Source organism: Castor canadensis, chromosome 11, assembly GCF_047511655.1.
Source record: "Castor canadensis chromosome 11, mCasCan1.hap1v2, whole genome shotgun sequence".
Classification (NCBI taxonomy): domain Eukaryota; kingdom Metazoa; phylum Chordata; class Mammalia; order Rodentia; family Castoridae; genus Castor; species Castor canadensis.
The window spans coordinates 89,430,253-89,453,137 of NC_133396.1; the positions used below are offsets into that span (position 1 = coordinate 89,430,253).

Consider the following 22,885-nt stretch of genomic DNA (forward strand, 5'->3'; position numbering starts at 1 on the left):
ATGCAAGCACAATTATTATACTGAAGGTATTAATTCATTTTAATTGATTAATACTGTGATACATTACTTTCCATTGCCTGAAAACTGTTTTTCTTTTGAATATACCCTCATGTCCATTTTTTAAAATAGAGTTGCATTTACCATTTCATATGACTAACATCCAAAATATTCCTTCCTCCCTTCTTTCTCTAAATATCCATTAAATGCTCCATGGGAAACTGAGAGAGACACACTTTTCCATGGAAGAGAAACAGGATTTTGTATTAAATAGACCCCTGCCTAGCATCTTTATTTAGTATAGCACTGGGCTCATATTACTTACTCTGTAAATATTTGTCAATTTGAACTTGACATTATAATTTTATCACTTATTTAATTTAATTTCATTGTTTATTTTAGTGATAGAGGGTAAGTAGAGCACATTGGTAGAAAACTTTTACTTTCCAGGTTCTGAGTCTAGCAAAAAACTCAAAGAAAGAAAGAGCCTTCAAGGATTATTTGAATCTGTACATTTTTCATTCATGTGAAATTATGTATGGGGGCAATATAAAGTGGAGGGAAGTGTGAAAAAAACCCAGAATTTTCTGCTTCTATCCTGGTATGCAGAAAATTAATTATGTAATTATTTACTGAATTTGACTGAAATAATAATAATTAAAAAGAAAAGATTGCAAGTTATCAAACACGGCATCTGACATATTAGATGCTCAATAGATAATAGTTTATTTAATGTAATTGATTACATAACTAGAGGATCTCTCCTTCATTGCTATATAACCCACCATCATATTTCCTTATTTTGTCAAGAACAGTCTGTGCATGCTTTATTGCTGAGCTGTAAAACGAGACTGGTGCTAGTTGTATAATAGACACAGGACCTTAGGGTAGTATTTTCCTTAAATCTCTTTTATGATTTGAAATACCTTGAAGAAGGGATATGTGAGCTCCTACCTCAACGGATAATGATCTTTATCTTTACCAACTGACCCACAAATTGGTTACTGGTGCAATGAGAAATTAAAAAAATAGCACACTTTTATGACTGTCATTTCACAGTCACTCAAATCAGAACTGGAATGCCACAAAAACAACTCCCTGTTAGCCCAGAGGAAAAAAAAGTAAAGAAAGAAAGTAAAGGGGAAATTCAGATTAGTCACAAAGAAGTTCCCCCGCCTGCCTGCAAAGTTGCAGAGTTAAAACTGAGAGTGTCTGCTCTGCTCTTTCAATTGCCTTTTGTCTCAGGTCCTGGGACCTTTGTCTATCTTCTGATTGATAGGCTTCCTTTTGCCTTCATCTCCTCCTTTGTGGGGAAGACTCAGTCTTCCCCCAGGTTCCCCTTTACCACATCTGCATCTTCCCTATACCCTGATAGTGAAGATGGAAGGGGTTCAACCTCTAAATGAGAATGTGGGAAACGTACCAAGGTCAAGATGCAAGTGGAACAAGCTATTGCTGGTAGCCTCCGGGATTCAGGGCCTGGGGCTGGTCCTGTGCCTCACCTACATCTGCCTGCACTTCTACTACCCTCAGGTAAGATGACTTGCACTGCTGGATGCTTTTCCCCTCCAGCTCATGTTGATGGCATTGCAACAGCTGCAGTCACTTGGAAATAATCTAATGGCAAAATTGTTGAGTCTCCTGTACCACCTAGTGATTGTAAAGTGTGGTCAAACACCTTCTGTTTCTCCTTTCCTTCCTTCTTTTCAGCAGAGGCAGTGGTAGGGGCAGAGTGGAGGTAGGACAGAGGTGCTGATTCTGTTTTTTCTTTTTCTTTGCAATGCAAGAATCCTGGTGTTTCTTGATGATGTGTCACTTTGAAGTTTTTGAGTCACTGATGTATAATCAGTCTATCCATTCTGGTAGTAATGTGCCAATAATGGATCAGGGAATTAGTATAAAAAGGAGATAAGAAACAGACCAGTTCTACTTTCCTATTGTATTCATAAATTCTTTAGACACTCAAGGAGATTTGCTTTTTAAAAATTGCTGAGGGTGTCAATGTTCTTTTAAATAGCTAACCTTGCATTTTAAAGGCAGCGATGTATCTGAGTGCATATTTGTGTGCCTACGTGCACACACATCCACCCCAGTAATTTAATCAGATGCTGTTTCTCACAGTCCATCTTTACCAATGACAAATTGAAGACATTTGTCTTTTTCCTACAAATACATCATGTAGTAGAGGGACCATCTTTCTAGTATTTTCCCCACTTAAGATATTCTGTCCATTTTTCCATCTCTTTATTCTCATTGCATTCTCTCCTTTCATTGTACTATTTTTTTATTTGTCTATTCCCATATACAAACATTATTAGGTCTTAACTGCAGAAGATGACAATGAAAAGAAAATAAATTTACAGTTTCCTTTGTTGGGACTGATTTGATAATTCTTCTTTCCCTGGCTGGTTGCTTTGGGTTAGAAAAATCTTTCCCAGGTAAAGGTCATGTCAGAGTCTAGCAACTTCAATTAAACAGGATAAGATAAGAGGCTCTAGAAAATGCCTGGGCTTGTCTCTTTCTACAGGAAATGGGGGTTTTCAGTACACAGAGGCTGGTGGGAGTGTGTGTGGTTGTGATTGCTGAAGCATGGAGAGTGCTTGTGTCCCCAAATTCCAGAAGTGTAGCCAGTGTGGTACTCAAGCCTGCAGACCAGTTAACACCACAACACACCTGTCCTCTCCTCACTACCCCACACATTTACTTCTCTGTGCAGAACCCTTTGGGTGAAGCAGGTGCTTTGTGGAGAGGGTGTGGGGGCAGAGCAATGTGTCCATGGCAGGATGCCCAAGGCACAGACCGGAATCAGGCTCTTCTGAGAAGAAAGCAAACAGAGCAACCAAAAATAGAACCGCTGAGTGCGTTCACCAGGTCTGGAAGCCCTGATAGTGCTTTTTAAGCAACCACAGTGCTATGTGTTTTCTTACTCTGTGGGATGATAAAAAGATAGGACACTTGGTCTCAGTCAAGAATAATTAACTGCAGAATGCTCGGGTAGGGAAGAGCAAAAGGTGAAACACAGTCATACTATCTTGGGAATGGTAAGGAGAGGGTCCTGATTCTGCAAGCCGCCCAGAAACTCTGTGACAGAGTTGGTAAGTAAAACTGAGCACTGGCTTCTAGGACAGTAGTACTCACAGTGAGCCTATCTCTGGGAGAGTATTGGCTTTTTGTTTTGGCACAGAAACTGAAGCAAAAACGTAGGTACATTTGAGCTGTTTGATCCCATATACTCTGGATATAGAAAACTTCAAGTCTCAGATATTTTAAATTCTTCACTTGACATTAACTTTAAATGTTTTCTTATTACTTGGACTGGGAGCATGGTTCAAGTGGTAGAATGCCTGCCAAGCAAGGCACTGAGTTCAAACCACAGTACTGCCAAAATTCTTTTTTCTTATTTCTAGCTAGTTTATTTTAGCTAATGTAATTTCTTATGTTGTTATGTGACCCAGGTAGCACAATCAGTTTTTATATTTAGTCTTGTATACTTTATTACGGAAAGCGGAGCTTAGGTAGGTGGTGAGGATTTTCTTTGGAATCTGGTCAAATAGTATTGGTGGCAACAGTGGTAGATTGTGTGTGTGTGTGTGTGTGTGTGTGTGTGTGTGGTGTGTTTTTGGAATTATGACTGGGGATGGAATAGGCAGTGATGCAATCAAATCTCTACTTTTGTAAGACATAATGTTTCAGCGATCTTTACTGGAGGTGAAATAGCTGAAATGCACATCACTTAACCAGTTAAATTGGATCTTTTTCTTCCTTGGTAGGAGAAAGGTATTTGGAAAATAATCATGCTTCTTTCCTTATTTTTTGGATTTAATTTTTAGCCTTAGAAAAATGATTGACTATATGCATGGCTCTGTAAAAATACAGATACAGCTTCTAGACTCCATTTGACAGTCAATTTTTCTTCAACGAGGTTTACTTAGACACTTTTTTCGTGGCTGGGTTAAATTTCATTCACATACATAAAAAGCAGAAGTTTTTGTTTTAGAGATATTTGGAAAAATATTCATGTTCCTCTTTGGGCCTTGATTTTATCATCCATAAGAGAGGAAGTTGGATTAGAGGATCAGTAAGATGTCTTCCTGCTTAACATCCTATGAGTATGTTGTGCATGTATTCACAGAGTGGGCTTGAGAATTTGAGAAATATAAAATGTGAGTGTTATACAAAATATGATTTATATAAAATGTGATTGTTGTGCTCTTAAAAAGGGACTGGGAGAAACTGTATATTCTTTGTACTTATCTAAATAACCTGTTCTGTTTGAGCAAAATACTTCTAGAAAGAGAAAAGAAGGGAACAGGAGGTGTGGCTCAAGCCTTAGATCAACTTCTTTGCAAGTGGGAAGCCCTAATTTAAATTCCACGAGAGAGAGAGAGAGAGAGAGAGAGAGAGAGAGAGAGAGAGAGAGAGAGAAGTAAATACTCTAGAAGACTATCCGTAACACTAGCTTTTGAGCAGGTATTAGACATAGTCTTTTTACAGATAAGAAAACTAGAGAAGGCAGATAAATTGCTTATTATCACTCAGCTAATTAATTAACCAGAAAAGTCTGACTGTTGTCAATTGATAGTCAATTGTTGTCAATTGACTGATGTCAATTTGATCCTTATTCAAATTCATTCCACTAAGTGTCTACTTGCTCCAGGTACTGTTTGAAGCTTCAGAAACACAAACTGCAGAAGTTGGAGAAGGTTTTTGAACTCTTTGAACTAATTGTCAAGATTAGTTCAAAGGGTACCAGTATGTGGAGACACACTTAAGGGATAGTGGGAAGGGAGGGGAGGAAGAAGGGACTGCCTGAGATTTCTGGAGAGTCAGGGAAACTGGGGGAAGAGATAATTCTTCAGTTGATGTTCAAGGAAGATTGAAATTTCCTACACAGAAGGAATGGACGTGGGGAGGTAGAAGACTTTCTAGGCAGGAAGAGCAAGTTACTCAGAATTATTGAAGTCCAGTGTTCATGGGAAAGGGTGGCAGAAAATGGAGCTGAAAATCTAGGCAAGGTGTATTGCACAGGGTTTGTGAATCGTGCTAGGGACGTACTTCATTCTATTCTATGCAAATAGAATACAGGCACAATTACCAAAATTGTTGCTTCTCCAAATTTTGCCTCTTTTGTTTGATCTACATGTTGACCTGGCACTAGGGGGCACCACAGTAAAACTAACCATCTGCATCTTGACAGCCTACCCTCTTTTCTTGAAGAGCTGAGATGAACAATTTTTTTTTTTCAGGAATTCAAGTGCTCATCCACCTAGAAGAGATGAGCAAAATCAAATCAAGGAGACAATATTGTTCACTGTGTACACAGTGATGATATTTTTAAATGAACAATCTAGGTACATATATGTTCTGACCCGAGTCTTAAAAAGGACAGAATAACTTTTGGATGGGGATTATGCAGGAACATATCCAACATACACACACATATAGATACAAATACACACTCATAGAGGAGAACTGGGAAATGAGTGGAAAGGCGTTTGGTATAGACCTAGGGATATAACCTTTCTGTTCCTATTTGCTGACCTTAATCCCTAGCTACTAGTACAGAGGAGGCCCATTCTTGTCCAGGGGCCACCCTGGCCTTCTTATTCTGTTTCTTTAAGTAGTGATTACCTTTGTATAATTACCTACAGCTTTCCCCTCATTTCAGGAATTTTTCATCCACGGAAAATGAACACTAATGTTTTGGAGTCATGGGGGTTAGAGGTGCCATGTGCAGTGTTACTACTATTTAACAAGTGCAAAGAAAACAATGACAACAAAAAAAACTCGAGTTATGAAGTAGAAAAAACATTTTCCCATAGTCACAGATGAGTCAAAAGTGAAAGTCTTCAACGTCCTATGTCTTGTATATTTTGTTTGTAGTTCCCTACACTTTGGTAGTCACATCTTTTCAAATTAAGGAATTAAAACATTTCTTTATGTAAAAACATAGGACAGCTCAGATTTTGGGGAGAGTCATTGAGGTGTAACAGAGCATACACTAGACCAGGAACCAGAAGACTCTGATTTGTTTCAGGCTTTTTGCTTCATGATACTGAGTAAATTTCTTGAACATCAGTTTAATGATAATCAAACTTGGAATTTGGTTGTTGTAGGGATCAAATGTTGCATTACAGAGCTTTGTAAATGCTAAAATTATTTTTACTGTGACTCATGAACATGGTTCCCTAAGCATGCTTCCACTAAAATGCTTACTTTGTTGTGTGAGTGCAGGTGTGGAAACAAATGTGAGCATGCACACACACCCCATAACTCAAATCTCAGAAAACATATCCTAGTTAAGATTAACCTTAGCTTCATGGCCTTGGTTTCTCTATTGTAATGTTTGGGATTTTAAAAAAACCCGCCTTGAAATAGTTCTATTAGTTTTGAACATAACTTTCTAATTTAGAGTTTATGTTTGTTATTAGAGAATGAAAAAAGAAGGAAGGAGAGAATTTATGCGGTTATGAAGTGTTATTAGGTTCAATGTCTGGTTGAAAGTGGTTCAGAGATCTAATATTACACACTTAGAACACATGGACCAGGCTGGTTCCATTACCTTTTGCTGTGATACATTTCATCCAATTCTCCAATGACTTGGCTGTTAAATAGAGCAGAAAATTAATATGCAAGAGACATGTGGTCTGGTTCACAATACTAGAAACAATGGAGATATGACTGGCCTAACTAAATTTTTTTCCAGTAGACCTTTCATTGTAAAACACACCTTTGATGGGTTAATTTATATAAATTTATTTACCATTGATAATATAAAAACACTATTTAAGAACATGTGTTGACTGACAGAAAGATAGACAGATTTAAACTTTAATTTTTCCAATACTTCTTAACTAAGAACTTGGGGTCAGAAAGCCTCATTCCCAAAGTATTGCACTGTATGAGTGAGGAACTGAGGTTCCACTGAGTGCTAGTGTTGTATATTCAGAGCTGGCTTCACTGCAGGCAGTCAGAGCATGAGCCTAGAAGGCCAGTGAGACAATCAAAGGTGAGGACAGAGTAACAATTAATATTATAAAATTATAAAAAACCCATCAAAATAGCCACCAAGATGAGGGAACCCTGTCGGATTATGAAATAAATTATAAAACATGTATCTTACAGTTTAGTAATATAAATGTATTTTGGATTACTTCTGTGCTGCATGCTTAATGTTTTCAGTTTCCAAGGCCCCTAAAGGTATTCATTTGGCAGGAATCTATGGACTGTTTTACTAAGAAATTTAAGGCAAGGTTCAGGTTAGAAATTAAGATCAGGTCCAAATTCTAGTCTTATCTCTTTCTGTTACTGTTGGTTATTACTCCATAACTCTGAGCTTTAAGAATGTTGGCTGGCTATTTGAGAAAATTGTCTTCTTTTTCTGGTACCAGTTGCTTTTGAAGAAAAATTGGAGGAAGGATTTGCTCTCTGTCACAAAAGGAAGAAAGACTCTTTGAAAGGGGATTGAAATCTAGTTACATAGGTGGAGATAATGGGATTAATGAAGTTTTAACAGTCCCATAATACCTTAGAGGACATTTTTATAAGACAATCAAGGCATTGCATGTGTGACACACTTACAGAGTAGAAAGAGGGCTCACACTGTTTCATCTTCTCTTAAAGATTGATAAGGAGGATATGCCATATAATCCTGACCCTTTCTAATTCTGTCAGACACTAGTTTGAAAAAATGACTCTAATGTGATTTGTACACTATATACAAACACCTACTCAAATGGGGTGGCTTACAGTTACAGAAATTTATTCTCCCAGTTCTGGAGGCTAAAAATTCAAAATTAACATGTTGGAAGGGCCACACTCCCTCTGAGAGTCCTAGGGAAGAATCCTTACTGCTTTCTAGATTTTGGTGGCTCACAACAATCCTTCATCTTCTTTGGCTTATAGCTGCATCATATCAAGCTCTCCTCTGTCTTCACATGCATAGCCTTCTTCTCTGTGTATCTCCTTGTTCCCTAATCTTCTTCTAAAGACTCAGTCTTAGGGATTTAGGACCTGGTCTAATCCTGTTGACCTCATGTTAAATTTAGCAAGTTATATCTGTAAAGACTCTATTTCCAAAGAAAGTCACATTGCTAGATAGATATGAATTTTGAGGGGACATTATTCAACCCACTGCTGATTACTTATTCATGTATTTTTTCAACAATGTTTAAGGAGTACCAGTTACCAATCATTTACTGACATGGTCCTTCTTATTCTGCAAGAGTTGTAACCCAGTGGGTAAGAAGGCAGTTAAACAAGCAACAGCATAGTGTGTGATAAACATTGGATAACCAGGCAGGCTACAATTCTTCCATAAGTGATTTCATAGAAAGCTACCTATTGGCTTCAGCTGGTAGGTATTCAGTTTTTCAGTTGGGGTTATAAAGGGAATATGCTTTCCCTTGCATTAGGCATTTGGTTTCTCTTCCATGAATTAATAAAAAAGCCTCAGTTTAAATGCTATTGTCACTATTGTCACCACCATCATCCTCATCCCACTGTTCTCCTAATCACTGGGCTCAGTATACATCAGAGCACATGCCCCACCCAATGGAGGCTAAGGCTCCATTGCAAACACACACTAAACACAATCTTGATTGTTCATCACCTGTCAGAGGGAGTCACCTGTGGAGGAAGAGGCTGCTGCTTTTGTTATAGCAGAGGGGTCTGTTGTGTTCAAAAGACCTGCTGATCAAAAGGTTTTCTTATCACTTAATCTCTTGAGATTTCACTTTTGAAAATTATGATTTTCTTAATTTCTAAAATGGAAATGTCCAGAGGAACTTTATTATAACGATTTAAATTGAGACTGGACATTGAGATGAGGATATTAGAAGCTCAGCAAGGAAAAAGAGTTGTTCTAGACCAAGAACAGAAACTATGACCATCTTCTGCCAGCCCAATATCTAGTCCACACTACCAGGTTGCCTTCTTAAGGTAAAAATCCCTCCTTTTTATATAGTAAGTGAATAGGAATCAGTGATTTCAAATAGCTATATTGGCTGTAATAATGCTTCTGCTCTCTTTGTACTCAAATATGAAAAGGGAAATTTCAAAGACCTTGAGCATGTATGGTGTTGACTAGAACTAGTGTCAGATATTATGTGGTCAAGAAGTCACTGACAGGTCCAGCCAGGCCCAAGAGGCTAAGTTCCACCTTAGTTCAGCAGATATTTGTTTACTGAGAGTCATTATGTTTGGGATATGGTAGAAGGTATGTAATACAGTTTACACTGTAAACTTACCATCTCAGTTGCTTAGAAACTAAGAGGGTACAAGGAAATTATGATGGAGGCTTTCTTGATAACTGAGATGAGGAAGGGAGTTCTCAGGAATGTTATGGTACTTTGAGGAATTCCTTAGTTAATGTGGAATAGGAAACCCAGTTAAAAGAAAATCTTCCCCATAAGAATACAAAAATTAGTGCATTAAGTCAATCACATAATTTTGTAGGTATGTTCATGTCACATAGATGATTTTGTTGCTTACCTGACTATCTAGGATTACTCTTAGCAATCTACCAGTTACAAAGTATCAGGGATAATGAAACTATGGCTCATGTTTTCTAAGATAGAAAGAAGGGAAGGGATGTTTCTCTTAGGGGAGATACATATAGCTATTACTTTTGTTTTTGGTGGTACTGGGGTTTGAATTCAGGACTTCATGCTTACTAGGCAGGTACTCTACCACTTGAGCCACTCCACTAGACCATACAGCCATTACTAAATAGATGAGTAGAGTATAAATGGTCAGAGAGAGGAGGCTAGTAGGATGTGATTCAGGCTGTGTTGTGAGAAAGAAGGTGGAGTTTGAAAGAGGAAAGGTGGAGTTTGTAGTGAAAAGGGGGTGGCAGTGATGGGCAGACTGGGCACGAAGAGAAAGTTTTGGATGACTATTTAAATGGCTTTTCTTTGGGTTCATTAAGTCTCAGTAAACTATTCAACAAAAATTTTCAAAGCTACACATTTTGTCACTAAGAAATGTAACACTGTGGGATAGGTTTTTTTACTTTTACTTTTTTTAAATACATAAGACTCCTTAACCAAGAACCAGTTTTTACCCATCTTCTTATTCCTTTCTGTGGATGAGGTTCTGAATTTCCTTGATCAGAGATGGGGGCCCATCTTTTTGTTTGCATGGAGCATACACTAAATCCACTAGGATGAAAGTCTACCCTCTCAGTCTACTGTAGTTGGTAAGCATGGAAATCCCTCTTTCCTTTTTTGAGGTTCCTTGAAACACCCTGAGGACTTGTGAGTTTGTGCTTTTATGATCACTCAGATCTCAGACTGACATGAAACTCAAGATGGGGGAGGAGTGGTTCCATTCCAGTGGAGGTGGTGTGGTGAGCTGAGTCCCTCTAACAGATCCGTTTCCCCACTGTCCTGTACTGACTCATACCTCACTCACACTCTCCCCCAGGATCTTGACATTGTGATTTTGATATCAAGTGAGGAATGGCAAGGCCCAGATAGTGAACACAAAGCCCACTTCCTGGTTTCATATTTAATGAGTACCATTTGCATCTGCCAAAGACACCCTTCTACTAGATAAGTGCCAAATGAGTATAAGGTCAATAGCCCCATGCCACATCCTAGTGAGTCAGAGTCAGAGGCTCACATTCTCTCCAAAGACAAGCTCTTGACACCATTATCACCTTGAGAACATGACGCAATCTGCTAATAAATATCAGGCATCAGATTCTTTTATGTATGTTCTTAGACAGCCCAGTGCTCCAGTGTTGAGAGGCCAGGAAAGGATCTAATTCAGACTCTTCTTTGAACCTGCCTGCAGTCCACTGTGTGCTGCTCCGTGGGTCTGCTGCATCTTGCCAAGATAATTGCACCTAATCAAGGCCTAGCTAATGATTTTGCCAACTGAACTACACAGACTGCCCATTGGTTGAGGGGCTTGTTTAGGAGGAGAACTGTTGGGTGTTTTGAAACACATCTGAATATTTTGACAACTATCTAAAAATTAAAATCTTAATCTCAATATTGATGATGAAAATAGTTCAAATTAATGTTGAATTCCCAGATAAATGCTTTTCTAGCAATTCTTTATTCTTATGATAGTGTAGGATAAAGAGAAAGGGAGAACTCACATTAATACCTTTAACTCCTCACAAGTTGTTAATAACCCTGATTCTCATTTTCCTACCTGAAAAACATGGGTAATTCTTATTCCTACTTCACGGGGTTATTTTGGGCAGCAAAAGAGGTAATGAATTTGAACAAGATTAACACAGTGTGTGGCATGTTGTAAGTTCTCAATATGTTTTTATGCTTTTTCTTGAATATACAAATAATGGCCTCATTTGTAGACCTTTCCTTTAGCTAATTATAGAATTTCTCAATGACTTAATGTTTATCTGGCCTTCTTTCTCTTTCAAGGCCTAAATCCAAATCTTTTCTCCTTTTGTTACCAATGCCTGTGATATATTTTTTTTATTTTCTGGAACTTTATGGCTTATTGGTATTTCCTAAAGGCTTTATAAAGAGGGAACTATTTATCTGGCTGGAATGCAAGTTTGCAAAAGAAAGATTCTATATTCTATCCCTTTGAATTTTGAGAGTTGAGTATCATGCCTAACAGATGGTACTTGATAATTGTTGCTGCTGTTTGTAAACAAACCACCAAATAGTATAACAATCACATTACTCTTTAGTTACTGAATAATTCTTACACTGGAGCAAACATATCTTGAGTACCAGTTTGGGGGCAGGCATGCTTTTTGCACGGGATATGGTTGAAGATACAGTCTCTGGATTTAGACCTTCAGAAGTTTAGTGAGGTGATTTTCAAATTGTGACCCTTGGATGCTTATAGAAATGCATACTCCTTGGTCCACTCAGACCTTTTGAATAGGGGTCTTTGCAAATAAACTGCCCATCTGTAATTTTCAAAAAAATTTTTGACAATTTTCCAGGTGATTCTAATGTACAGTAGCATTTAAACAGGACTGGGCTAGTAGAGCCTCCTGTTGCATCATCAGCTGCTCCCAGGCATGACACATGCATTATTCAGACAGTAGGTCAAATAGCCCGCATTTACCAAGTGGGTACTCTGTTGTTTCAGTTTTTTTTCTTTACTTTTCTTTCTTGTTTCACTTATGGTAGTGCTGAAACCCTGCAGGGGGAAGCTTGGCCTCCGAGTTTTCCCTGGGTACTCTCATGATGATGTCATTAGCAATCTGCTATGTGGGAACTTTTCTTTTCCAAGGTCAGTACAGAAGAGGATGCAAGGACATAAGGAATGGGGTACTAATACAATCTTCATAGTAACTTCTCCTCACTTCATATTTGCATGGGGAGAAAAAGATTCCTCATGTGGTACAATAAAAATTGTACTGTAATTGGAGGGCAAAGTCACGTCTCTTCACTTCTGTGGGCTTTAATTTCCTCATCTGTAAAACATAACCTTCAAATAGAAGATGACATCTTTGTATTTGTTCATGCTTCCAAGATCATTCCATTAAAATTTGAGGGCTGAATTTAAATTCTGGCCCATATAGGAGTTTTCAGTTAACCATTGAAGATGATGTGGGCTCTTCACACTTTCCAGATTAAAGGAACTTTATTCTGTAGACTGTACTTGCATGGATACCCTCCTATCCTTTTGATAGTTTCCATTTTATTTTAGTATCTGGAGAAGCTCTGGGGATTTTGTTTTTCTTAATGTTCAAAACACTGTGTTTCTGTAAGTGGGTAGACTAAATATCTTCTGATTATTTTCTGGCGATCTTTCTTATGAAGCCCAGGTTCTGTGGTGCTATTTATCTGGACTACAGATTGTCAGGGAGTTCATATGATGACTTTTTTCCTTTTTGTTTATTCTTCCATTCTGTTATCATATATAAAGCTTATATAGGGCCAGAAATGGTGCCTTATACCTCCTGCTACTCAGGAGGTGGAGATTGAGAAGACCGTGGTTTAAGATCAGCCTGGGGAAAAAGTTACCAGCTATGCAGGAGGTGTAAATAGGATCATAGGTTTAGGCTGGCCAGAGCAAAAAACTCAAGACCTTATTCAAAAAATAACCTAAAGCAAAAAGGACTGGGGGTGAGGCTCAAATGTTAGAGTGTTTTTTTTTTGAGGCCCTGAGTTCAAACCCCAATACTGCCCTACACCCCAAAAAACTTATATAGTATCACATGGAATAAGTTATAAAAATGACATGGATCTTTTTTGCAGTATGTATCCAAGAATAGTAGCTGACATTCATCGACTCCTTACAATATTCCATGACAGATGCTGACTTTTAGCATACATTATCTCATTCAAAAAAATTGTCACAACAACCTTCTGAGAAAATATATTTTCACTATCTTCATTTTACAGATATAGGAACTGAAAATCACCAAGGTAAATGTAATTCTCCTAAGGCCATATAGCTAAATATTCTCAGTAGGATAGATGAGACTTGTATTTGTGGTATTATTAGTCAATAGAGTGATTTTTTTAATATTATGGTTCACTCTTAATATTGTGCTTTCTATATTCTAGGGTTTTGGCAAATGAATAATGAGATATATCTGCCATTATCATATCATACAGAATAGTTTCACTACCCAAGAAGCCCTTCTGGTCCACCTGTTCATCCCTCTCCCACTTCTAACCTTTGGCAATCATGGATCTTTTAGTCTCCATGGTGTTGTCTTTCTAGAATATCATACAGTTGAAATCGTACAGCATGTAGCTTTCTCAGATTAGCTTCTCTCACATTGCAATGCAATTTAAGGTTTCTCCGTGTCTTTTCATGGCTCGATAGCTCATTTCTTTTTAGTACTGAAGATAATGTTCAATTTTATGGCTGTACTAGTTTATTTATGCACTCACTCACTGAAGAGCATCTTGGTTGCATCTAAATTTTGGCAATTATGAACAAAGCCTCTATAAACATTTGTGTGAATAGGATGATTCAAAATATTTGATATGGGAATTTAAATACCAAACATTGAGGATTTGTTTTAGGCCTAAACATGTAAGATTCTGATGGCAGAGTCATTTTTGAATATTTACCATGTGCCAGGCAAATTTCTGGATGCTTTAAGTTATCCTATTTAAACTGCACAGTTATCTCTTGCAACCTTCCAATGACAATATAATGCCTTATTTTCACATGTGTAAAAGTTAGTGCTAAGAAACAGTATGTATCTTTTCCAAATTCACAAAGCTAGAGCAGCCACAATTTCAACCAAATCCAACTCCACAGCCTATACTCTTTTTCCTGTCTGACCATACTCTCTATTCAAGGTCAAGGGGATGAGATCACAGAAAGAATATGTGGCAGTAAAGTTTGGCAAGGCCAAAGAGGGCCTTGACTACTTGGGCACTGTGGAGGTGTCTCTGTGCAGTGGGGCTGTTAGCATGAATCAATCAGGTATGGGGGTTAGGAAGGAAGTTGTAGAAGGGCAGAGGGCAAGAGGAAAGACCATCTTTTTCTACTTCATGACATTGACTGTATTGATGCTTGTAAGAGTCATCTGAGAATATGCAAATTTCTACTCCTGGCTGAACTTTGGTAGCAGAAACAGGATGTCTGAGTCTGGAGTTCCACTAGATCAACCCAAGGGAGGAAGTCACATGTCCTTTCTTTGCTGCTTCTCAACATCTCAGTCCCCCAGGATGTTCTCTTGTCACTACTACCCCTACAGTATCAGGGTACTTCAAAAACTCAGGAAACTTCTTTGATTCGAACGAACATTTTGGAGACTCTTGCAAAGTCACTCAAGATGTTCAAATCACAAGGGCTCTGAGATCAGAGAGCTTGAAGTAAATTTGTAAATGAGGAAGTTTCATTTTTTTTTCTCTCTTATTACAATTGAATTAGAGTTGCAACTTTTAAAATTCAAATCATTAGGGAGGTATGAGGATAGGTAAGACACCCAAAAAACTAGATAGCATTTGTTGCCCTCAATGCAGAGAAACTAAAGCAGATACTTTAAATTGACAGAGGCCAATAGGAGAAGGGTACCAGGAACTAGAGAAAAGGTCAGTTTGAGAAGAATTAATTTAGAAGGTAACACACATGTACAGGAAAGCAATGCAAGTCAACTCCCTATATAGCTATCCTTATCTCAACTAGCAAAAACCCTTGGTCCTTCCTATTATCACTTATACTCTCTCTTCAACAAAATTAGAGATAAGGGCAAAATAGTTTCTGCCTGGTAGCGAGGTGGGGAGGGGGGAGAAATGACCCAAACATTGTATGCACATATGAATAAAAGAAAATAAAAAGAATTTCCTTAATAACATGTAAAAATAAAATAAAATAAAATAAAATTCAAATCATGGAAAGTTAGTGCTGAAAGGGATGTCCCCGGTCCTCTAGTGATTTTTTAAAGATGAAAAACTGACATCTAGGGGAGATTTTGATACTTGTCTGAGAAGAGCCAGCACCTATCTGCCTGGTTGGTATTAGACCCAGGTGCTACCTGTGAGCCCTGTGCCTTTTGTGCTACTCTATAGTCCATTTCTGGCTCTAACAGCTGGCAATCCATGCTGGTATCAACCAGCCCCAGAGAACGGGGGCATTTACTTACCTAGGGATTATGGTTGTGGTGGTGGATAATATGCCTTTTGAGAGGTTTTCTTCCAGAGTACTGCCTTAAACACAAAGACCATTGATTAATGAAGCTACTACAAACAGTGCATAGAGGGGAGGGAGACAGACTCCCGTTTCTACCCAACTCAACACCTGTGTCCACACACTGAGCACACTAAGTTAATACTGTTCCTCAGCCCAGCTACTGGCAGAGGTCAGAAAAGCTCTCCCTTCTTCCTACACTGTCGGTTTCAGCTTGTGAGTGTACTTATACGGGAAGCAGGGGATTCCTGAGCTGTGTGGGGAGGCCCCAGTGCAATCTGCTTGTCTGAGGCTACTAGTCTGCCAGGAGACTGGGAAGCAGGGATTCCACTGTCAGGGCACAAAAACAGATCTCTCCCCACACCTGATCAGGACATCCTGCCAAAAATAACCTTGTGGGACGAGTTGTTCGGCTGTTGTTCTTGGCAGGGACAATAGGCATTCTTTTTTTTTTTTTTCTATTTCATTTTTAGTAGGAAATACAAGATTCCAGTCAAAATATGTATCCAGATCCTTTCTCTCTCTTTCTCTCAAACACACACACACACACACACACACACACACACACACACCAACACCAACACCAAACAACAACAAAAAACAAGAAGTTAGGAAAAGTAAGGCTCCCTACTTCTCTTGACCTCAGGTTTTTAATTCCTTTCTCTGCAGGTAACATCTATCTGCAGCGGGTTGCTAGTGCATTCTTTTACATATACTCAGTGCTCCCAGAAGTGATACTATTTTTAACAAATGTCAATGTACTTTACCTATGACTTTGTCCTTTGTTATTTTCACTTAATACATCTTAGAGTTTTCTCCATCTTGAAGTTCTTTGTTTTTGGTTTTTTTTAACTACAAATTACTGTGGAAATTTTATCTACCAGTCTGTCTCCCTTCACTGTTTAACTTCTTTTCTTGCTATTGAATACTGATTTGGTTCGAGTTAGATTTTTCAAGTTGTTGAAGAGAAGGGAAACACCCAATGTTTTAAAAAAAGTTATTTTCAAGTGTATTGGACTCTGAAGGATTTAAGCAGATTGTATTGTCAGTGTCTCCTGAAAACAGGATGACAACACTCTTGTGTTGCAGTGGAAGAACAAGCACACAGGAAGCTCCAGGACTCGCTCCCAGTGTGTTCTGGGCATCTGTGACCTTGATGGCTTGACTGGTCACAGACTCCTCTGAGGGAACTCTATGAATGTATTTGTTAACAAAATGACTGTTAAGTGCACTGTTATTTTAGATGGAAAAATTAGGGCTCTGTAAGCCAAAACAGTATACCAAAGAAGACTTTGGCAGAAATGAGGAGAGCTCCCAGATTCTTGCTTGCATGAAAGAGCAGAATAATCCTAATTTCTCTTAAGAGATGGTGCAGAAAAGCAAAGGGGCAGAGAAAAATGACTGGGTCTAACCCCTACAGAAAAAGTCAACTCTTTTGCCATGCATTTTTCTCTACAGATTACTATATTTCTGCCTCATTGTGTATGACTTGCCAATTCCATTTACTTATTTTTTTCCCTAAAAACTACATATTTTTTCTTCCCTTAGGTACAATATCCTCCAATTCAAAGTATTGGAGTACAACTTACACGTAAGTATTGTCAAAAGTTTAATTGGTTTAAATTTTTAAAAGAATTTTTGTTGTGGTCTTAATTTCATTTGTAACACATGATTTGTTCTTTTCCTTGGGGAAGCATTACATCCTAGAATTGTGGAAGCCTGGATATTATTTTCATCAGGGACAAAGAAAGTGCATAAGGAAAAAAAAAGGGAGTGACTAGTTGCCAAATGGGAGGTGGGGGAGGCATGGCTCTGAGGTTTATGTGCCTCCCTTAATGTTCCTAGGAATTCTGAATAGGAACTATGCTTATTTTCTCAGCACAGGAGACTAAGGCTTTACTTTTTTATCCGTCTGTCTGACTGTAAGACAAATTTTCTGCTAATTCTATTCTGGGACAAGATTATATCATAATGAGTGTTGGGGGAAGCCCTAGATATGAAGAAAAGTGATACTCTGATTATCAGGAATACATGTTTGGGTCTGTAATTACAGTCAACCACTAGTGGTTTCTATATGAATATTCATGTATTTATTAAGTTCTGTGAACCTGAAGGGAAGTACAATTTGTCCTCCATACATGGGGCTTATTTCCAATTCAAAATATGCCCCCTGAGCCTGGTACAAGGCAAGAATTACAGAAACAATAGGTCTTGGCCAGAGCTATTGCCAAATTAGTTACCAGGACATAAGCCAAATTAGTTGTTCAAGATGTAGTTGCTTGGTCATTCAGGATGATATTCAGGCTGATAGGGAAATAAAAGAAATTTAGGCTTTTGGGCTTGCACATGGATTGTTCCTGAACAAAGTTGCCAAATCTGATGCTTCTCCTTCTCCCCCTCCACCTCTTTTTCTTCCCTATGGCAGTAACTCTTCCCAAGTCACCTTCCAGGAAAACCTAGCAATAGGATATAGAATGGAGAAGTCTTTGACCTTGAGCTCTTTCCACTGTATCTGACTGAGCTCACTTGGATCCCACAGGGTTCCTGTGCTTACCTGTATTATCAAGTTTAAGGAACTGCTGGCAAAGGCCAACAGTAAATGCTGACACTAATTCTGCTATCCCAGGGCATGTAAATAATTTGTAGTTCATGCTCAGGTGGAGAGGAAATAGGAAACAACAGCATTTGCTTTGAGTCAAGCTAATCAGCCATGTGTTCGTCCAAGGCCAGGGGTGCTGCTGCCATCCTTTGCAACAATTCATCCACTGTGCACCAAAGTTGCCAATCCCTCCTATGATGAAAAATCAGGAAAACCTCCATTAACTTTTCTGCCATAGATCTAAGGTGACAATTGCTGTAGTCTCTCAGCTCTGGAATCCCAGCCCTATGTGATGCTATCTTGGACACTGGTATTGGCTTTGCTACTTCTTCCATTCCACAGGTAAAGCAGTTTCCAGTCCACAGGATATGTAGAAACATGGTGCTGTCTTGCTTTCACTCTATTTTTCACTTTCTTTTCACCTGATTCTAGATGTATTGGAAGATCGTTGCCTCTTGCTATGTTTTAGTAATAATTTCTTTTTTAAAAATTCTGTCCTAGCCTCTTTAGGGTGTGAGGAGAGAGTTTTCCTCATCACTGCACCAAACGAGGCTGAAACCATGAAGGTGACAAACAATTCAATCATCATCAGCTGTGATGGGTTTTACCTCATCTCCCTGAAGGGCTTCTTCTTCCAGGAGGTGGAGATCAACCTTCATTACCGGAGGGGTCGGAAGCCCATCCTCATCTCAAGCAAGGACAGGAGGGTGAACTTTACCACAGTGATCTTTTTGGCTTTCAAAGACAAAGTATACTTGAATGTGAACACTCACAATACCTCCTGTGAACACCTTCAGATGAATGGTGGGGAACTGATTCTCATCCAGCAAAATCCTGGTGGATTCTGTGCTTCCTGAGGGTTTGATGGCAGCATTTCAAACCAGGCGCCAGTGCAAATGTCAGACTGGGAATGGGCAGGACATGGATTCTTCCTTGTGAGTGGAGGAGTCACTTTAGCTCCAGCTCAGCCACATCGGATGTACCCAGAAGCACATCCCACTCCACCTTCACTCAGGGATATTTAAAATATATTTTACATACCAGTTAACCTTATTTATCCTTCTATCTTCTAAAGCACCTCTCATCCCCCACCATTACCTTGAGCCCAGTAGGAAGCTTTGTGAGAATGAAAAAATAAGTGCTTCTTCAAGACACATTGTTTCTATTGATCAGGCAATTGTTACAATAAACTTACATCATTGAAAAAGGCACTTGAGTACCATTTGCTGGGAGTTCAATATGTTTGTGCCATTGTCAAAATGAAGAGCATGGACTGAGATTATGAATCTGCAAAAGGTGGTGCCTACCATCCACTAGGAGACAAAGTGACCTCTCCAAGGTTAAATTGGTTGATGTTTGCATATTGTTTAAATGCCTCTCTAAAAGGAAAATCAACTTGTGAAAATCAGGACTTGAAAAGAGCTGTCTAAGAAATACTCTGTCTGTTGGAATTTTTCTTCACCACTTTGCTTTCCTGGCTTCCAAACAAATTTAATAGAACTAGGAATAGAAATATTCCTTCAAAGAACCATCCTGGGTATAGTGTGCTGTGAAAAATCTAATTGGGGATTTAAGGAAAACTAACAGATTATTTTTTTATACAGGAAGTGTGAGATAATTTACCACACAGAGTAGAAGTGAACTGAATGTCTCAGGGTAAAAGTCAATAAGAATTTTAACAGTCTGGGGAGGAAAATCAGTTCTTTGTCACTTAAGGCAAAGCAGTACATGCTTATTCCCCTACTATGCTGAGACCCACTTGTATTCCTAACCAATTGTTTGTTTCAAAAAGAGGAAGCAATGCTATAATCAAGTACACTTTTACACCAAACAGCACTAGGAAGTTACCATGGTTTACGAAAAACATTGATCTCTGTCTAGAAATACCAAAACATCACATATGATTGTACACTGATAATTGTAACTAGAAAGACCTATAGTCAGCTAATACCAAGGCTTCAAGGGAATAGGATCTCCTTATGTTTACTTTAAATTTCCTCCCTTAACTTGATTTAATGTATCATGCATATGTGATTTTTTTGGTCAGATTTCCAGATGATTTGTAAATTCTCTGTGGCAAAATGTTTACAAATGTAAAATTTGATTTAATTGTAGCAAGCATTTCCAAGCTATTTTAAGTAGTGGATACAAGAATCACACAAACTTGCTGGATGATTCTGTGTTACTCTAGGGATTATACTGTGCTGCAATACAGTGACTATCTCTAGGACCTTCAGGAAGGTGGAGGGCTGTTCATTCCTACACTAAGTGGTCTCAATAATGTTTGGACTTTTTTTTGTCTGTTTTAAAATTTGTCTTAAATATCTATCTCCAATTATATTCTCACCCCACTATTTCAATCTGTTATGGAAAGAAGCTAAATTAAAATGCTATATAAAGAACTTGTACATAAGGTAAGAGTAATCCAGCCCTGAATGACTGTCAAGGGACTCACATAGCCACAATCATAGTTAAACACTTATGGAAGTGTGGACCACACACTGGGCTAAATGCTTTACATGAATTATTCTAAGCAAGATGTTCTGTGATATCTTTCTTGATGACTCAGAAGATTTAGTATGTGTGTTCATGTTGTATAGTTTACTTTTTGCTATTGACTATGTCTTACAAAGTTGTAGTTACTTAATGAGTGATTTCTGAAAAAGTTTATGACTACAGGTAATATTTAAGAAAATGTACGTTTACTTTTTAAAGTTTGGAATTTCTGTCTGACATGCAGTGCACATGCCAGGGCTCTGCATCCATGTTCTGTGGGTTGCTGCCTTTGATGCCATGGTTCCTGCTTACTGATGCCACTTCCTTTGGTTCCACCTGGCCTGCTCTTCCCTTGCTGTCGTCCTTCAGCCACACAGGGATACTGTTGCTGTGCACCATCCTCACTCACGTACCTTCTACTCATCAAAATATACATGTTAGGTGTCTTCATCTCTGTAAATCTTTTCCTTAAAAGGGATAATGAACCTTGTACCCTGTACATGGGAAAGATTTATGGAAAGAGAACTGAGTGAGGAATCAGAAGATGGTAATCTTGAATTAGAATGAGTCAGTAAACTAGCCAAGTGACTTTGGACAAACCATTTCTGTATCCAGCTTTTTTTCTCTTGTAAAATGTGAGGAATGCTAAATATCTAATTTTAGAATCTTGTGCTTATCATCTTAGCTATGTCTTTATACTGGTTGTTATGACTCAAAAGGGGTAACTTTTATTTTACTATATGGAATTGTTTTTATCTTCCTGGACAAGCTAAACATCTTCCTTCAGCCTTCTTTTCCAGAGTGGTTACCCATTGCTGTTTAGTGACCTCCTGTTTAGAGCATGCTTAAAGGATTCCAATCTTGATCCAAATCATAATTTGTTCTTAAGCATCCTGGGAAGGTCCCCTGTTTTGAGCCATATTTTTGTACTTACTGCTTTCTTAGCTTTTGGAGAATATGAATATTAATAATATAGCTAATAATATTGATATTTACATGGAAATAAATTTTTAAAATCTCAGAATTCGCTTCTGGTCAGAGTGCTGGAATTTTTATTTATCCTTCTCTTCTCCATGTTCTGATGAGCTAATCCCTTGATAAGGGGAGGATGGAATAAACTTTCTAATTTCCTGCCTGCCTCCAATTTTAACCATCAGAGCTATGTCCAGGGGGATGGTTGAGGTGGCAGAGTCCATCAGTGCTTTTGAAAAGATGCTCACTGGAAGTCCTCAGAACCCCTCTTCATAGTTCAAGGGATTGAGTCAAATAGAACACTTATCTTACTTCCCACTGGACTCATTTCTAATCTCTTTCAGTATTATGTTCATTTTCCTTAGTAGTAGTTACATTGGCTATCTCATGAAGAGGGCACAATGATATGGGCTTGAGTGGTATTTTCTGGCCATAGTTATCCCTGTGCTACCTTGGTGGCTTTGATGATTCTCTCCTCTCTGAAGTGCTCCTCTTTGGTGGCTTCTCTGACCTCACCCTTTCTGGTCTTCTCTTTTCCTTCCTGTTCTCTGCCTTTCATGGTCTTTACCACCCTTCTTTCTCTGTCCACCACTTAATGCTGATGTTCTTCAATGTTCTACTTTCAGTATTATTCTATCTCCATGACATAGGCCATAGTTTGACAGCCAATAATCCCCAGCCTGGCTTATGTATGTGTCTTATTTCTTTGTTAAGTTTAATTTAGTTGCCAACATTTAAACAATGACAAATTTCTGGCTTCTTTGGAAAACAAAAACAAAACAAGTCTCTATTTTTGAATGGTAAAAACTATCTAAAGCAGAGAAGTCACCCCCATCTTTTGGGATAGTTTGCATTCTGTTTCCCCAGAGTTCCACCATCCACACAATGTGCAAATGTGTTTATACCAATTCACTGCACTCACTTTCTGCCTGGCCCTGAAGCATTTGGGTTGTGAGCTCTACTCTACACACTTACCATCTCATTGGTTATTACACCTTTAATCATTTCTTGTATACCAACAATATGTAAAACTCTTTTCAGCCCAGAGAGCTTCCATTCTAGTATCATCTTTACTGTAACCATTCTTATTAGTAGTGATAAAATACCAAATATTGAGAACCCACCCTATTCCAAGCATGGTATTAGTAATTTTATAACAATTATTTAATTCTGTCCTCCCCAAAACTCTTTTGGGTAGGAATTCCTCCTTTGCAAATCAGAACTTGAGAC

The 22,885-nt window shown here is 38.4% G+C and overlaps 1 protein-coding gene across 2 annotated transcripts; it reads left to right on the top strand.

Annotated features, from left to right (window-relative positions):
- The first annotated feature begins 1,331 nt into the window (after nt 1-1,331).
- Tnfsf4 (TNF superfamily member 4) lies at nt 1,332-21,723 on the top strand. Of its 2 annotated transcripts, XM_020154561.2 has the most exons (4): nt 1,332-1,530; nt 17,137-17,179; nt 18,055-18,070; nt 18,711-21,723. In XM_020154561.2, exons 1-4 carry the CDS (start codon nt 1,378-1,380, stop codon nt 19,042-19,044), a joined length of 546 nt encoding a protein of 181 aa, XP_020010150.1. In that variant the 5' UTR covers nt 1,332-1,377; the 3' UTR covers nt 19,045-21,723. The 2 variants fall into 2 exon arrangements, 1 of the variants encoding a protein (XP_020010150.1); XR_002211754.2 differs by lacking the exons at nt 1,332-1,530; nt 18,055-18,070 and adding an exon at nt 2,962-3,092 and having other exon boundaries at nt 18,689-18,825.
- The last annotated feature ends 1,162 nt before the right edge of the window (nt 21,724-22,885 follow it).

Excerpts from the sequence above, each read along its gene's own strand:
- Tnfsf4 (XM_020154561.2), top strand. The coding sequence starts at position 1,378 with ATGGAAGGGGTTCAACCTCTAAATGAGAATGTGGGAAACGTACCAAGG. Across the intron at positions 1,531-17,136 it reads TGCACTTCTACTACCCTCAG|GTACAATATCCTCCAATTCA; the intron begins GTAAGATGACTT and ends TTCTTCCCTTAG.